At 43.0% G+C, this 18,132-nt stretch overlaps 1 protein-coding gene across 6 annotated transcripts in view; it reads right to left on the reverse strand.

Moving 5' to 3' along the window:
* Nucleotides 1–1,395: 1,395 nt before the first annotated feature.
* The window catches only part of LOC110502963 (rho GTPase-activating protein 27), a 44,052-nt gene continuing 27,315 nt past the window's right edge, over nt 1,396–18,132 (reverse strand). For 3 of the 6 annotated variants that reach the window (XR_002470401.2, XR_005039254.1, XR_002470403.2), the window contains 17 exons: nt 14,664–15,122; nt 13,633–13,893; nt 12,948–13,028; nt 12,512–12,640; nt 11,908–11,985; nt 7,805–7,872; nt 7,523–7,610; nt 6,976–7,077; nt 6,639–6,737; nt 6,357–6,465; nt 6,075–6,203; nt 5,663–5,761; nt 5,426–5,503; nt 4,091–4,222; nt 2,861–2,966; nt 2,376–2,637; nt 1,396–2,342 (listed from right to left, as the gene is read on the reverse strand). Coding sequence is in view for 2 of the 6 variants with exons in the window: in XM_021581311.2 (XP_021436986.2) it covers nt 2,460–2,637; nt 2,861–2,966; nt 4,091–4,222; nt 5,426–5,503; nt 5,663–5,761; nt 6,075–6,203; nt 6,357–6,465; nt 6,639–6,737; nt 6,976–7,077; nt 7,523–7,610; nt 7,805–7,872; nt 11,908–11,985; nt 12,512–12,640; nt 12,948–13,028; nt 13,633–13,893; nt 14,664–15,122 (2,196 nt within the window). In the remaining 4 variants the exon portion in view is untranslated. Of the gene's footprint in view, nt 2,638–2,860; nt 2,967–4,090; nt 4,223–5,425; nt 5,504–5,662; nt 5,762–6,074; nt 6,204–6,356; nt 6,466–6,638; nt 6,738–6,975; nt 7,078–7,522; nt 7,611–7,804; nt 7,873–11,907; nt 11,986–12,511; nt 12,641–12,947; nt 13,029–13,632; nt 13,894–14,663; nt 15,123–18,132 lie in introns of all 6 variants that reach the window. The other 3 variants (XM_021581311.2, XR_002470402.2, XM_021581310.2) reach the window with 3 other exon arrangements.

The following is an 18,132-nucleotide window of genomic DNA, read 5'->3' on the forward strand; positions in this document are numbered from 1 at the left end:
CTGCTTTGCTTTATCTTGGCCAAGTCGCAGTTGTAAATGAGAACTTGTTCTCAACTGGCCTACCTGGTTAAATAAAGGTGAAATACATATTTTTTTAAATAAAAAACTCAAAAAGAACAATGACACTTCTGTTTCACCCCTCATGCCACCCTGTCTGTGTCGCACCAAACAACAAGCATCACAAACACTGGGAATCTTCCCCTTCAGTTGGTCAACTTTTACATTTACTGCTACCCCAGAAATCAGTCCTTTCAATGGTGCCTTTTTCTTGAGAGCAAAACAATTCACATTTCTTGCCCCCATTCGTTTAACGCGGAGCGCCTTCTCCCTCTGACCATCAGAAACACAAACAATTATCACAAGACCACTTCTGGTTACCTTCACCGATTTCACAGCAACCAACTCTGTTTTCACCCACCCTGAAACCGCAAATGGATCTGCCAAAAGGCAAGGGTCCACATTTTCCAAAAACTTCACTCCTACTGTCACAGACTCATCTTTATCCTGACCCTTGGTGCAAGCATCAGGCTCCGAGAACTTCACCACACCTATAACCTCCAATACTTCAACCTCATTCACTTCTTTTTCTCCTCCTGTCTTCAGCTCATTCTGCTTACACTTTCTACCATTCTTCTTTAAGAAACCATCTCCCTTTTCTCCAGCATTTTTAACCGACTCAAGCTCACCCTCTTCCTTCCTCTCTCTTAGACCTCCCCTGCCTCTCTTTTTCCTGCCATTCCTCCTCCGTATTCCAAGTATACGTCTCCTTATGATAATACTGCACTTCTCCTGATATACATCTTGTTCTTGCATTCTCAAGGGATGCATTTAACCGGCTGTCACAATCTCCGTACAATGTAACGCTCAACAGTACAACCCACTTACAAAGCAGACGCTTCGTCTGGATGTTCTTCTTTATCAAAAGCTACCGCAACGCTATTCCATTTCAAACAAGCGTGCTCTCCCTGTCGTTTGTCATCGGATGATATTATTCCTCAACTCATCCGATGACAAATGACGTAAAAGGAATATTATAAACTGGGTGGTACGAGCCCTGAATGATGATTGGCTGACAACCGTGGTATATCAGACCGTATACCACAGGTATGACAAAACAAACATTTTTACTGCTCTAATTACGTTGGTAACCAGTTTATAATAGCAATAAGGCACCGCAGGGGTTTGTGGGATATGGCCAATACACCATGGCTAAGGGCTGTATCCAGGCACTCTGTGTTGTGTCATATCCCACATGCTTATTGCTTAAATAGCGCAATCTGGCGTCCGGTTGGGCTATATATCACACACATCTATCACACATCTGTGGATAAGTTACATTATGTCATGAAAAACTGATTTATATTACAAGACATATTGAGAAAGGAGTGAGTCATGTTACTTGACACGTTTGTGCAGTTATTTTATTAAAGAAACACATTGTGCAATTTCAGTAATTTACAGCATAAATATGATATTTATTTCTATGTACAGAACAAAAACCTAATGTCATGCTTATCACACCTGTCTTTTCATTTTGGTCTTTCTTGACTCTATTAAGGCTAACAAACATCCTTAAATAGTACCGCCATACGTTATTATCATTCTGTGTTAATTAAACAAATTTCTCATTGTAAGTTAAAACTAAATGTATTTAAAAAAAGATGTCATCTGATTATCCAGTACAACATCTAGAGAGGCTGTACAAGGGAAGTCAGTGTCACAGCATGTATTTAATAAATGTCTAAATGAGTCATATACATTGACTGAATAAGACACATTCATAACACAGGACTTCTGAGCTACACAGCAACATCAGATCCACCTTTAAACATTTCAATGTAATCTTTAAAAATACATCTGAAATGGTTTGTCTGATCTGTGGTTAAAACAAAGTATCAAAGTGTCTTTCCAGGTTGCCTTGGGAATTGGGGTGTTAAGATAAAATCACGTTATTGTGATGTTACATTTCTACATGAAAGGAAGATTTCAAAGTAGGCCTATAGCAACCCACATGTCTTTTTAGATTGCACATAAGTGATGCCTTGAGCAGGTGTGCTATTTCACAATGAGGAATGCAATGAGTTGCAGAAATTCAGAGAACAATCTGAATTGGTTAATGATTATCAAATGCAGATATTACAATAAATGCAGTGCAAATATTTGACATCCCCTTCAACTAGCTTCTCCATGGTTGCCTCCCAATCTCTCCTTTCTCCTGTAGTGTGCGCTTGTTCCCTTCCCTTCATGGATTTGAAAGGAAATGACAGGTAGGTCTATATTTAAACTCCCTCTAGTCCATGCTACACCAATGCAATTTGTGAGGAGTAGTGAACAAGTGCACACTTTAGAAAGAAGTAAAGATTAGTTGGATGCACCCTCTGTGCGGTAGTGATTGTGTTTTTTCCCCTTTTCCCCTAATTTGACCCCTGTCCTCTGACTGACAGATGCTTACCATTGGTTCAACTGGAATGGAAGATGTATTCGTATTGGTTGAGGATTAGCTCCACTATCTGGTTCTGGAAAACCATGTGCATGGTGATATTGGCTGACTCCATCTCTGGCCGGAGCAGCGTGGGACCAAAGACGATAGCCACGTTCTGCACAGTCATACGGTTCTCCTCTCCATACTCTATCACTCTAAGAGGGGCAAGGGGGGGGGGGGGGAGAGAGAGGGTGGGAAGAGAGCGAAAGCGAAAGAGAGCGAGTAAGAGAACGAGGGATGATAGGGGGGGGAGAAAGAGGGGAGAGAGAGAGCAAGAAGACAAGAGAGAGAAGCAGAATACAACCAGTTATCATTAGTTATCATAATATCATCAATACAATAGGGCACAGGCTAAATGTGAGTGTGTGAAAGACATACTTGCGTAAATGGCTGAAGAGGAGTTCCATGGTATCATGGTTTGGCCGAGGGAGAGACTCAACAAGCTCTCGCATGTAAGACACTTTGTGGTGGTAATCAACAGTTCCTGTAAACAAGACAGGATAGAACAATACACATTTTTACTAATGTATAGATTCAAGGGCACAAGTGTGTTACAATCTCCACTGCTTATTAAAAAGAGAAGTGAGGTGGTAAACACGATTAGTCCTTCCTTGATAGTGAAGTAATAGCTTAACAGTTTTAGACTGTTAACTGAGGTGGCATTGTGGGTCTAATGCTTAACAGTTTCAGACTATTCTACACTGTGAGGAAACTAAGTTGGCTTTGTGGGGCTAATAATGAACAGTTTCAGACTATTCTACACTGTGTGAGGAAACTGAGGTGGCATTGTGGGGATAATGCTTAACACAGTTTCAGACTATTCTACACTGAGGAAACCGGTGTCTGTACGTAGCCTCGCTACTTTTGTAGCCTCGCTACTGTTATTTTTCACTGTCTTTTTACTGTTGTTTTTATTTCTTTACTTACCTATTGTTCACCTAATACCTTTTTTGCACCATTGGTTAGAGCCTGTAAGTAAGCATTTCACTGTAACCTGTTGTATTCGGCGCACGTGAGAAATAAACTTTGATTTGATTTGAAACTGAGGTGGCATTGTGGGGATAATGCTCAACACAGTTTCAGACTATTCTACAGTGTGAGGAAACTGAGTTGGCATTGTGGGGATAATGCTTAATACAGTTTCAGGGGCGGCAGGGTAGCCTAGTGGTTAGAGAGTTGGACTAGTAACCGAAAGGTTGCAAGTTCAAATCCCCGAGCAAATCTGTCGTTCTGCCCCTGAACAGGCAGTTAACCCACTGTTCCTAGGCTGTCATTGAAAATAAGAATTTGTTCTTAACTGACTTGCCTAATAAAGGTAAAATAAAAATTCTACACTGTGTGAGGAAACTGAGGTGGCATTGTGGTTAATACAGTTTCAGTCTGTGAGTAAACAGGTTGCATTGTGGGGCTAATGCACAGTTTCAGACTATTCTACAGTGTGTGAGGCTAATAATTGGGGCTAATAATTAACAGTTTCAGACTATTCTACACTGTGTGAGGAAACTGAGGTGGCATTGTGGGGCTAATAATTAACAGTTTCAGACTACACGACATTGAATGAGGAAACTGAGGTTCCATTAAGGGGACAGCGTCCGGCCTGCTGCTTACTGATGGCCTGGATGAAGCGGCTGAAGTGACTGAAGGGGAAAAGGGGTTCAGGAAGCTCCCTGAAGAACAGCTTCAGAGCCCCTGTGATAACGTGGATGTCCTCCCACTGGCCATCCTCCAGGTCCAGCTCCTCTGTGGAACACAATTACTTTTTTGATATATGTTTTATTTGTCCATTTAAAACAATATTCAGCCACATCAGTGGAATCCATAAAACAATATTCAGCCACACCAGTGGAACCCATAAAACAATATTCAGCCACACCAGTGGAACCCATAAAACAATATTCAGCCACACCAGTGGAACCCATAAAACAATATTCAGCCACACCAGTGGAACCCATAAAACAATATTCAGCCACACCAGTGGAACCCATAAAACAATATCCAGCCACACCAGTGGAACCCATAAAACAATATTCAGCCACACCAGTGGAACCCATAAAACAATATTCAGCCACACCAGTGGAACCCATAAAACAATATCCAGCCACACCAGTGGAACCCATAAAACAATATTCAGCCACACCAGTGGAACCCATAAAACAATATTCAGCCACACCAGTGGAACCCATAAAACAATATTCAGCCACACCAGTGGAACCCATAAAACAATATTCAGCCACACCAGTGGAACCCATAAAACAATATTCAGCCACACCAGTGGAACCCATAAAATAATATTCAGCCACACCAGTGGAACCCATAAAACAATATCCAGCCACACCAGTGGAACCCATAAAACAATATCCAGCCACACCAGTGGAACCCATAAAACAATATTCAGCCACACCAGTGGAACCCATAAAACAATATTCAGCCACATCAGTGGAACCCATAAAACAATATTCAGCCACACCAGTGGAACCCATAAAACAATATTCAGCCACACCAGTGGAACCCATAAAACAATATTCAGCCACACCAGTGGAACCCATAAAACAATATTCAGCCACACCAGTGGAACCCATAAAATAATATTCAGCCACACCAGTGGAACCCATAAAACAATATTCAGCCACACCAGTGGAACCCATAAAACAATATTCAGCCACACCAGTGGAACCCATAAAACAATATTCAGCCACACCAGTGGAACCCATAAAACAATATTCAGCCACACCAGTGGAACCCATAAAACAATATTCAGCCACACCAGTGGAACCCATAAAATAATATTCAGCCACACCAGTGGAACCCATAAAACAATATGGAGGCTAACATAAAACGTATAATGACCCTCTGGACGTCACAGAACACATTCACAGAACACAGTCACAGAACACAGTCACAGAACACAGTCTCTCACACACACAGTAAATGTAAAGGCATTACCATGATCTGCCTTGAAGCGTAGTTTCTGAATGACAGCTAGATTCCCACTGACTCTGTAGAGTCCATCCATGTCCAGACCTGTGAAGACACACACACACACATCAGCATATGGGTCAATCAACTACTGTGGTAACCTTTGTTTCTATTACCATATACACTGTGCTGAATAATACACTGCTATTATAATGTTATTGCTGGCATATAACAATCATCATCAGTGTGACTACTAATCATTACCTCTCTTTTCCACTGCTCGAATACATTTCTCCACAAAGCTGGGGATTGTAGTTTTCTCCTGGGCACACAGTGCAGCCAGATGACAGCAAAACACATTGTCTGAGGGAAACGATGATGGAGGTTAGTGTGTACAGTGTATATATGTGATGCTGACCCGTATCAGGGTTGGGGTCAATTCCATTTCAATTCCAGTCAATTCAGGAAGTACATTGACATTCCAATTCCTTCAATGATTAAATTCTCTTGACCCCAACCCTGACCCATATCACAACAACAGAAGATATGAACATATGATCCCTCTCTGGATTAGTAACATCGTCGTGACAAATCCTGACAGTAAATGTTATGTAGCCTGATTTGGAGCCAGTTAGACATGTGCTGCTTTGTAGGAAGGAAGACCCTATGAGCCCACCTCGGATGTAACCCTTCTCCTTGACGAACTGCAGTGTGGGTCGTTTCAGGAGGAACTTCATCAGCTTGGTACGAACCTTCTTCTGTTCGGTCTCTCCCCCAGAGGAGGTGGCCGTGCTCGGTCTGGAAGCTGGGGAGGAGGAGAAGGAAGACAAGGAGGAGGAAGAGGAGGGAGGGTACATGAGGGGGGGTACACAGTCACGAAACATGAGCAAGTTGACCTAGCGGAGGCTATTGCAGCTGAAACGTCTGCTACAGTATATTTGGAGCAAGGATAACTTACACCTCCTCCTCCTGTCCATGGTACCAGGTGACCTCTGATCTCTGTCTGTACTGTAGGACTTCTCACTGACGTCCCCATCCTCCTCCTCAGATTGGTGGTGTTCCTGGTCCTGCAATGTCATTGACTAACATGCATGATGTTTGAACCAGCAGCCATTAAGTTAACCGACCTAAATTAACCTTCATTAGGGAGTTGTTTTTTCTTTTTATCCAGAACATATTTGTCTCCATGTACCTGGTAGCACGTTAACGTGTGCGAGTTATTTCACTTAAAGAAACATACCAGCTGTCGTATGGTGTCCATTAGAACTTTGTGCCAGTCGTTGATGATACTCTCAGTGTCGTACTGTAGCAGAAACTCAACGCCATTTCTGTCTTTTAACTGAAGACAACATAGAGAGGTTATTATTCATTAAACATTTGCTTTACAGATTTATACAGAGGGTAACAGTCTTGGATTAATGGCAAATGTATTCTCACATGATGTTGCTTCCCAGAATCACTTATCACAATGGGCAGGAAATTGGTATGCTTGAATTAAGTCTATCCTGTCAGGATTGTCTTTTCTGTATCTAGTACAACTCCTATTATGATTCCATAGCAACCAACTGTCAACTCACTTCTACAACATTCTTTTTGCTGGATTTGTCCCTGAGAGCCCAGCCAATCTTTGCCCCTCGTAGATCCACCGTGACCTCTGGGACGATCTGATTGGTCTTGATCTGTGAAGAGAGAAAGACATCATGGAGGACCAGTTGATGAAAACTGACAGCACTACATTCCATGAAATCAGACAGCTGGACAAAGCTTTGACTGTCATGCCTCATTGAGCCTTCAGGGCTTGTCTGTGCTGAGCAGTCACTCTGTCATGGCTTCAACACAACATCCTGTATGTTGTATTCTAAGATGTTAACAGCATTTTCTTTCATTCCTTCTAATAAGACACAGTGAAACATTTTACTGTAGATGTTTCTGATACCATGTCTAGGTGTTCAGCTCAGTGCTAATGTCTCAAAGCTGTTAGTTCCCTCACTCCCTCAGAAATGTACTGAATGTCCCAGAACAGGAATGTAGACTTCCCACATAGTCAGGTGAGGGAATGTGTAACCAAGGAGATGTTAGAAATATTTTTTCTGTGCAGGTAACACATGTACACCTCTCACTCACAGAGGCTCCCGTGGCTGCAGACTTGGGCTCTTTATGGAAGGTCAGAACCCCTCCGTGAAGAACCGTCCATGACTGGGCCCAGTTTTTCCTACAGGAAAGTCACTGAGTGTGAGCTGTACTGTACTTCAGGGAATGTTGCAGTGTAGAAAGTAATTTGGTAATGTAATGGATGTAATGGATAATGGATGACTATACATTCAAGTAGATGGCTGATTATTCCATCACTTGTTTCCATGTCTTTCATGTCAGCTATGCCCAGACTTTGGATGGGGTCAGAATTACCTTACTCTTTTCCCGTTCTCTGACACTTTAGTTTTGTTGAGTATTCCAACTTTTTCCAAACTCTGCACCTGAAAAAGGATCCACACATAACATGCTTTTAAGGATGTGAGGCCAAGTGTTCAAGTGAGACATCATTATTGGTGCCTTGATACTAACCTTAAGCTCTACTAATAGAAATGCACAAAAAAGCAACAGGCGGATTTGACAACTGTGGCTAAACTCTCACAACAAGCTACTTTGTCTTAGCTCGTGAACAGACACCTCTACCTCTATGTTTTATAATGAACAGCATGGAGGGGATGAAAGCACAGACATTTTTGACTAGTGCATGCTTTCTTTCAGGGTGTAGTGAGGTGTGATGAGGGGGTGTGGCAGTTCGTGGTTTTGGCTAACAGTTTGCCAATGGTGATGTGACATCAGCTGTCCTCAGAAGGGAAATCAATTAATATACCAGGAAATATTATATTTCCCAAGTGACATCTGTTTTCCACTCTCCCAGGGGTAGCTATGCCATATCAGAATAGTCCCAAGCAACTACTACTCTACAAGTACAACACACCATTAGTACGTCACACCATTAGCCCTTCGATAGATAGCATGCATGTATTACAGTACCAGTCAAAAGTTTGGACACACTAGGGTTTTTCTTTATTTTTACTATTTTCTACATTGTAGAATAATAGTGAATACTTCAAAAACATGAAATAACACATATAGAATCATGTAGTAACCTAAAAAGTGTTAAACAAATAAAAATAGATTTTACATTTGAGATTCTTCAAAGTAGCCACCCTTTGCCTTGCTGACAACTTTGAACATTCTTGGCATTCTCTCAACCAGCTTAACCTGAAATGCTTTTCCAACAGTCTTGAAGTAGTTCCCACATATGCTGAGCACTTGGCTGCTTTTCCTTCACTGAGAGGTCCAACTTATCCCAAACCATCTCAATTGGGTTGAGGTTGGGTGATTGTGGTCATCTGATGCAGCACTCCATCACTCTCCTTATTGGTCAAATAGCCCCTACACAGCCTGGAAGTATGTTGGGTCATTGTCTTGCTGAAAAACTAATTCTAGTCCCACTAAGCCCAAACCAGATGGGATGGTAGCCATGCTGGTTAAGTGTGTCTTAAATTCTAAATAAATCACTGACAGTGTCACCAGCAAAGCACCCCCACACCATCAAACCTCCTCCTCCATGTTTCACGGTGGGAACCACACATGCAGAGATAAACCGTTGGCACCGTCTACTCTGTCGTGGTACACTGTCTACTCTGTCGTGGTACACTGTCTACTCTGTCGCGGTACACTGTCGCGGTACACTGTCTACTCTGTCGCGGTACACTGTCTACTCTGTCGCGGTACACTGTCTACTCTGTCGCGGTACACTGTCTACTCTGTCGCGGTACACTGTCTACTCTGTCGCGGTACACTGTCTCTCTGTCGCGGTACACTGTCTACTCTGTCGCGGTACACTGTCTACTCTGTCGCGGTACACTGTCTACTCTGTTGTGGTACACTGTCTACTCTGTTGTGGTACCAAAGGACAGATTTCAGCCAGTCTAATGTCCATTGCTCGTATTTCTTAGCCCAAGCATGTCTCTTCTTATTATTGGTGTCCTTTGGTAGTGGTTTCTCTGCAGCAATTTGACCATGATTCACACAGTCTCCTCTGAACAGTTGATATGTGTCTGTTACTTGAACTCTGTGAAGAATTTATTTGGGATGCAAATGTTGAGGCTGGTAACTCAAATGAACATATCCTCTGCAGCAGAGGTAAGTCTGGGTCTTCCTTTTCTGTGGCGGTCCTCATGATAGCCAGTTTCATCACAGCGCTTGATGGTTTTTGCGAATGCACTTGAAGAAACTTTAAAAGTTCTTGACATTTCTTGAAATTTACCAAATAGGGCTATCTTCTGTATACCACCCCTACCTTGTCACAACAGAACTCATTGGCTTAAAAAAAAAAATTATATACAGTGGGGCAAAAAAGTATTTAGTCAGCCACCAATTGTGCAAGTTCTCCCACTTAAAAAGATGAGAGAGGCCTGTAATTTTCATCATAGGTACACTTCAACTATGACAGACAAAATGAGAGAAAAAAATCCAGAAAATCATATTGTAGGATTTTTAATGAATTTATTTGCAAATTGTGGTGGAAAATAAGTATTTGGTCAATAACAAACGTTTATCTCAATACTTTGTTATATACCCTTTGTTGGCAATGACAGAGGTCAAACGTTTTCTGTAAGTCTTCACAAGGTTTTCACACACTGTTGCTGGTATTTTGGCCCATTCCTCCATGCAGATCTCCTCTAGAGCAGTGATGTCTTGGGGCTGTTGCTGGGCAATACGGACTTTCAAGTCCCTCCAAAGATTTTCTATGGGGTTGAGATCTGGAGACTGGCTAGGCAACTCCAGGACCTTGAAATGCTTCTTACGAAGCGACTCCTTCGTTGCGGTGTGTTTGGGATCATTGTCATGCTGAAAGACCCAGCCACGTTTCATCTTCAATGCCCTTGCTGATCGAAGGAGGTTTTCACTCAAAATCTCACGATACATGGCCCCATTCATTCTTTCCTTTACACGGATCAGTCGTCCTGGTCCCTTTGCAGAAAAACAGCCCCAAAGCATGATGTTTCCACCCCCATGCTTCACAGTAGGTATGGTGTTCTTTGGATGCAACTCAGCATTCTTTGTCCTCCAAACACGACGAGTTGAGTTTTTACCAAAAAGTTATATTTTGGTTTCATCTGACCATATAACATTCTCCCAATCTTCTTCTGGATCATCCAAATGCTCTCTAGCAAACTTCAGACGGGCCGGGACATGTACTGGCTTAAGCAGGGGGACACGTCTGGCACTGCAGGATTTGAGTCCCTGGCGGCGTAGTATGTTACTAATGGTAGGCTTTGTTACTTTGGTCCCAACTCTCTGCAGGTCATTCACTAGGTCCCCCCGTGTGGTTCTGGGATTTTTGCTCACCGTTCTTGTGATCATTTTGACCCACAGGGTGAGATCTTGCGTGGAGCCCCAGATCGAGGGAGATTATCAGTGGTCTTGTATGTCTTCCATTTCCTAATAATTGCTCCCACAGTTGATTTCTTCAAACCAAGCTGCTTACATATTGCAGATTCAGTCTTCCCAGCCTGGTGCAGGTCTACAATTTTGTTTCTGGTGTCCTTTGACAGCTCTTTGGTCTTGGCCATAGTGGAGTTTGGAGTGTGACTGTTTGAGGTTGTGGACAGGTGTCTTTTATACTGATAACAAGTTCAAACAGGTGCCATTAATACAGGTAACGAGTGGAGGACAGAGGAGCCTCTTAAAGAAGAAGTTACAGGTCTGTGAGAACCAGAAATCTTGCTTGTTTGTAGGTGACCAAATACTTATTTTCCACCATAATTTGCAAATAAATTCATAAAATATCTTACAAAGTGATTTTTCCTCATTTTGTCTGTCATAGTTGAATGGTACTTATGATGAAAATTACAGGCCTCTCTCATCTTTTTAAGTGGGAGAACTTGCACAATTGGTGGCTGACTAAATACTTTTTTGCCCCACTGTATATATATAAATAATCCTTTATTTAACTAGGCAAGTCAGTTAAGAACAAATTCTTATGCATTAAGAAGGAAAGATATTCCACAAATTAACTTCAACAAGGTAATTGAAATGCATTCCAGGTGACTACCTCATGAAGCTGGTTGATAGAATACCAAGAGTGTGCAAAGCTTTCACCAAGGCAAAGGATGGCTACTTTGAAGTATATTTTGATTTGTTTAACACTTTTTGGTTACTACATGATTCCATGTTTTATTTCATAGTTGTAATGTCTTCACTATTATTCTACAATGTAGAAAATCGTAAAACAAATTAGATCTCTTTTTTTTTAAACACATTGTGCCGCTGAGACTCTGGGCTCTGATTGGAGAGGCTTCTTTGGAGTCTCAACCAATTAGGCCTTCAGGAAAAAAAACACAAAACAGTGCTCTATTTGGGGCATCACAGAACTGTCATTTTAGCTAGAACAGGACTGATCTAATCTGATGAGGATCAGCAGGGGAGGGCAGGTGAGGAGGACAGGACAGGGGAGGAGGAGAACTCACGTGGTGCTGCCCCATCTCTGGAGAGTTGTTCACACAGGAGCCGTAGTCTGAGGCATTTCTTCTGTGAGTCGGGGAGAACTTTTGCCCAAAAGGAGAAGAATAATGGATGCTTTACTTTTACTTAATTCCTAACTTCCTAGTGTCTGCAATCACTTAATCTTACCCCAGAGTATACGGTCTACTCTGTCGTGGTACACTGTCTACTCTGTCGTGGTACACTGTCTACTCTGTCGTGGTACACTGTCTACTCTGTCGTGGTACACTGTCTACTCTGTCGTGGTACACTGTCTACTCTGTCGTGGTACACCGTCTACTCTGTTGTGGTACACTGTCTACTCTGTTGTGGTACACTGAACACACGGATGACTGAAATGTCCCAGGTGCTGGGCGCACTCTCGTTTAGAAAGCGGTGTCAGGGTGGCTCAGTATGAAAGCTGAGGGTCAGGGGTTTCATAAGGTGCTCAGTCACTTCACTCTGCCTTACTGAACACTGTGGTCAGAGCCAGCTGACACACCTACTATACCTCATAGCTCTACTGTGGTGGGCTCTGGGTAGGGGGACGTGAGGTATGTTAATGCTCCAGTATGTGTTATTAGTCCTCACCACCTCCTGCAGGGCTGAGCTGACATAAGTTGCACCCATGGTGTGTCTCCAGTTCTTCATGACCGTTAAAGAGACCCCGTCCAGCTCAACACCGTTCCCCACCTTGGACTGGCCTGACACTACAGGGGCCTTGGTTGGTCAAATGATAATGGAGAAATGCATGTTCACAGAGGAGAAATCTTTCACACATCTACATGAGGAAAACACTGATCTAAACCGGCCAAGATGAACCTCTCTTTAAGTCATGCACAACATGTTGCTGAGGACATGAAGAAAGGGAGGAGCTCACTGTGGCCTTGTGTTCCAATGGGAATGAAGAGGAGTAATAATAACAGAATGTTGTCTTTGCTATAGGCAAATTTAGATCAATCTATTCACATGAATGAGTTCTTCCATTTCATACTCGTTATGGGTGTTTTCTAATCTTGATCTCTACCTCAGGCAGGTTCCACTGGGATCTGGAGCCATCTCTAAGGTAGTAGTACGTCAGTCCTCTGTCATCCAACGATTTGATCCACTGTTACCACACACACAATGACAAAGACTTCCGGTTAAATATTGACTTTACTGAACCTTTCTAGAGAAAACGTAGTGCATATTACGTAGTGCATACACTTACGACATCTTCTAGTCTAATAGCATAACGGTGCATTTAGCCGTGATATTCCTTCAAGCTGAGTGACACGGTTTACCCCTAGACTGCGTTCATGGACAGCTCCCACTTGAAAAGTAAATTTTTTTCTCAAATGAGACTAACCAGAATAAGTAACGTCTAAATAAAGAGTCAAGATGACTAACCAGAATAAATAACGTCTAAATAAAGGGTCAATAAGACTAACCAGAATAAATAACGTCTAAATAAAGGGTCAATATGACTAACCAGAACAAATAACGTCTAAATAAAGGGTCAATATGACTAACCAGAATAAATAACGTCTAAATAAAGGGTCAATAAGACTAACCAGAACAAATAAGGTCTAAATAAAGGGTCAATAAGACTAACCAGAATAAATAACGTCTAAATAAAGGGTCAATAAGACTAACCAGAATAAATAACGTCTAAATAAAGGGTCAATAAGACTAACCAGAATAAATAACGTCTAAATAAAGAGTCTGTGTACCTGATCAGGTGAGTGTCTGTTGGAGAACACCCAAGTCCCATCAGGGTCTATGTTGAGGTTCCAGCCCGTCGGGGCACTCCTGTCCAGGCTGGCCCTGGGGATGACTGCCCGGGTCACGTGGCTGGGGGTGTAGTCCTTAGGGAAGGAGTGAGGGGTCACAGGGGACACAGCCAACAACTCCTCTTCTGGTAGGTCAACCTCGGCTGGGTAGTTATCTGCTGTGTAGTCATCTGCTTGGTAGTCCTCCTCAGGCAGGGGAGGCTGGACACACACACACACACATTATGCACTGCACAAACATCATGTCAGACACACACGCACGCAGGTGTGTAAACAGACACATGCACACACCCATACGCATGTACACAGACACACACGTTGTGAGAATGTTACATTCAGTGTTCTACTTCAAAACAGATGGAGACCAGGACAATGGATGACTTACCTTCTAGCTTCCTTTTACCTTTTCAAAGATCCTCAATTCAACTGAACAGTTTAAACAGCTTTCAGCTTTTTCTTTCACAAGTCTCTTTAGAATGGTGAAAACTCAACAATGCAGTTTGCAAAAAGTTCAATGTGGGAATGTACAGAATGCCTACTAGTTTGAGGATAATTACATAATCTATGAAAACCAACTCTCTGCTATGTACTGTAGGTGTAGGACTTAGTAGGAGGATAATTACATAATCTATGAAAACCAACTCTCTGCTATGTACTGTAGGTGTAGGACTTAGCAGGAGGATAATTGCATAATCATGAAAACCAACTCTCTGCTATGTACTGTAGGTGTAGGACTTAGCAGGAGGATAATTACATAATCTATGAAAAGCAACTCTCTGCTATGTACGGTAGGTGTAGGACTTAGCAGGAGGATATTTACATAATCTATGAAAACCAACTGTCTGCTATGGAAAGGGTAGGTGTATGACTTAGCAGGAGCTTAAACTTCATTAAAAAGATGAGCGTATTATTTGTAGACGTCCCATGATGAAACTAAAATAGACTGGGTGTTTAAGTGGAGCAGGCCTTACCGGCCCTTCCTCCAGAGACCGGAGCCCACTCAGAGGCTCCATCAGAGCGGGGTAGGGGCACTGTGGCTCTGGGGACTCCCAAGACGTCTCCCCCGATACTGGGTTGTAGAAGTACTGGCAGCCGCTGGTCACATCCAAACACTGCTCCCAGTCAGAGGTCCATGCAGGGGGGGAGGCGGAGGTGGGGGACAGGGAGGGGAACTGAGAGGAGGGCGAACACACAGACACCTCGGCGGGAGCCTCAGGGTATATGTGGGGGTTGTCCCAGGTGGTCTGCCCCGATTCGGGGTGGTAGTAGTACTCCCGTCCACTCTCCTGGTCAGTGTGCACCTCCCATCCCTTAGAGTCCAGGTATGGAGGAGTGCAGGCAGGGGAGAAGGCTGAGGGAGGGGACTCAGAGATGTTTCTGCCGAGCTCCGCTACATTAACGTACACAGCGTTCTGGACACTCTCCTTGACCTATGGGAAGAGCAGATAATATGGGGACAGAGGTCAGCTGGAAAAGTTTTGAACTAAAGTGTGACACCAAGTAGGTAGAACACTATCTGATGCCAGATCTGTTTGCACTGTCTTTACAACAAACTTACAGCAGGAACACAAACTGATCTGGGACCAGATTGAGGCTAAGTGACACTGAGTCACTCTAGACGGTCAAAATGCTTCTCGCAACAGAGAGCCAAGCCTGTGAGCAACATAACCAAAATCAACTTTAGTCTATCACCTCTACAGACAGTCAGTTGGTTATGTGTAGATAAAAGTAGTTGTTCTTTTCTGGAGGAACAAGAGGCTTATAGCACTCAGTGAGAGGGTGACAGAGCAGAACAGAGACGGTCTTCCGGAGCAGTCAGCTCAGGAAGTAAATTCTAAAGCTGAAGAGAGAGCATCAAGCTCCAGACCACAAACCAACGCCTCATTTGTGTCTAAATTTACAGACGCCCACTATTACTACACCTATTCCCCCTCAGGAGCCTGAAAAAAAAATTGCCATGGGTAGTCAGATCCTCAAAAAGTTATACAGCTGCACCATCGAGAGCATCCTGACTGGTTGCATCACCGCTTGGTACGGCAACTGCTCGGCATCCGACAGCTTCTAATCCCAAACCATTAGACTGCTAAATAGTTCATCAAATGACTACCCAGACTATTTGCATTGTTCCCATTTTATACATTGCTGCTACTGATTGTTTATTATTTATGAGTAGTCACTTCACCCCTACCTACATGTACATATTACCTCGACTAACCTGTACTCCTGCACATTGACTCGGTACTGGTACCGGTACCCCCTGTATATAGCCTCGTTATTGTTATTTTATGGTGTTGCTATTTTTTCTTATTTTAGTTCATTTATTTTTTAGCAAATATTTTCTTTAATTAAAAAAAATCCTTTATTGTTGTTTAAGGGCTTGTAAGCATTTCATGTGTTATTCAGCACGTGACAAATAAAATGTGATTTGATTGATTACCCAGTTACCTACAGACACTGAAACTGCATTGCCAAAACTGGAGGTGCAACAGGGATGCACAAAGTTCACCACTCAACAAACTGAAACTGTACTGCTTCACAATACTGCCGAGGCATTCATATGTGACATTATCTTCCATTTAGGTGGGGTTTTCCAGTGAAAATAAAGATTAATGACAGCTGTCCACAAAGAAATATGCAAGCAGGGTTGGGTAGGTTATTTTCCAAAGTAATCCGTTACAGTTAACAGTTACTTGTCCAAAATTGTAAATCAGTATATGTAACTTTTGGATTACCCAAACTAAATAAGGTAATCTTATTACTTTTCCCTTAAATGGCATTAGAAGACAAAAAATATCCATCAAAAGCATTTTGTGTGCCATCATAGAGGTCTCTGACTTCTGGTCGACTCTCTCAGGTGGAATACATTTTAACTTGCGCCTTGGTTTGATGCTGATTTGAATGTCATTGAGAAAGCAGAAAGGTATCAATGTATTTCTCAAACATCCTTTCTGAATTGAACTGTAATCCAATAAATAATCATGTAGTTTTTCAAAAGTATCTAATCTGATTACAGTAGTTTGTTTTTTTGTTGTAATCAGATTACATGTAATCAGTTACTCCCCAACCCTGTACGCAAGGCCAATATTCAGGTTTCATGCAACAGTTTCACAATGGTTACTGACACAATGGTTACTAATTGAAGCCAGTCAAAAAACTATGTCAAGAATGCTTACATGACTCAAACAGCTGACTGAATATAACTTCAAATATATTTTATTCTTTCTCTTTTCTGGAACCCACAGCTATAGAAAGTTCCACTATTTTCCCGTATGAAGCACAAAACGCAATTCAGAGTATGTAAATATAGGCCTAGTCAAAGCCAATACACATGGTAAGGATTGTTGAGTTAACCTTGTTAGCATAAATGTTAGTCTTGTTGTCATTGCTGCAGCTGCCTTAAGTAATTGCTCCTTTGGGATAAATAAAGTTGTTTTAATTTAATAAATGAGAGAAGTAAATGAGTGTCCATCCTTCCAGTAAACATTGGCACACTCACTCACTGATACCACATTGCCAGGCTCACCTGTTCCAGAGGTCAGAGTCTCACCTGGAGTCTTACCTGTTCCAGAGGCCAGAGTCTCACCTGGAGTCTCATCTATTCCAAAGGCCAGAGTCTCACCTGGAGCCTCACCTGTTCCAGAGGTCAGAGTCTCACCTGGAGTCTCACCTGTTCCAGAGGCCAGAGCCTCACCTGGAGTCTCACCTGTTCCAGAGGCCAGAGCCTCACCTGTTCCAGAGGACAGAGTCTCAACTGGGCCAGAGTCTCCCCTGGAGTCTCATCTCTTCCAGAGGGCAGTCTCACCTTGGCAAGAGTCTCACCTGGAGTCTCACCTGTTCCAGAGGCCAGATCTTCACCTGGAGGCTCACCTGTTCCAGAGGTCAGAGTCTCACCTGGAGTCTCATCTATTCCAGAGGCCAGATCTTCACCTGGAGACTCACCTGTTCCAGAGGCCAGATCTTCACCTGGAGTCTCACCTGTTTCACAGGCCAGATCTTCACCTGGAGGCTCACCTGTTCCAGAGGTCAGAGTCTCACCTGGAGTCTCATCTATTCCAGAGGCCAGATCTTCACCTGGAGACTCACCTGTTCCAGAGGCCAGATCTTCACCTGGAGTCTCACCTGTTTCAGAGGCCAGATCTTCACCTGGAGGCTCACCCTGTTCCAGAGGTCAGAGCCTCACCTGGAGTCTCATCTATTCCAGAGGCCAGATCTTCACCTGGAGGCTCACCTGTTCCAGAGGCCAGATATTCACCTGGAGGCTTACCTGTTCCAGAGGCCAGAGTCTCACCTGGAGGCTTACCTGTTCCAGAAGCCAGTCTCACCTGGATGCTCACCTGTTCCAGAGGTCAGAGTCTCACCTGTTCCAGAAGCCATAGCCTCACCTGGAGTCTCACCTGTTCCAGAGGTCAGAGTCTCACCTGTTCCAGAGGCCAGAGCCTC

Source organism: Oncorhynchus mykiss, chromosome 23, assembly GCF_013265735.2.
Source record: "Oncorhynchus mykiss isolate Arlee chromosome 23, USDA_OmykA_1.1, whole genome shotgun sequence".
Classification (NCBI taxonomy): Eukaryota; Metazoa; Chordata; class Actinopteri; order Salmoniformes; family Salmonidae; genus Oncorhynchus; species Oncorhynchus mykiss.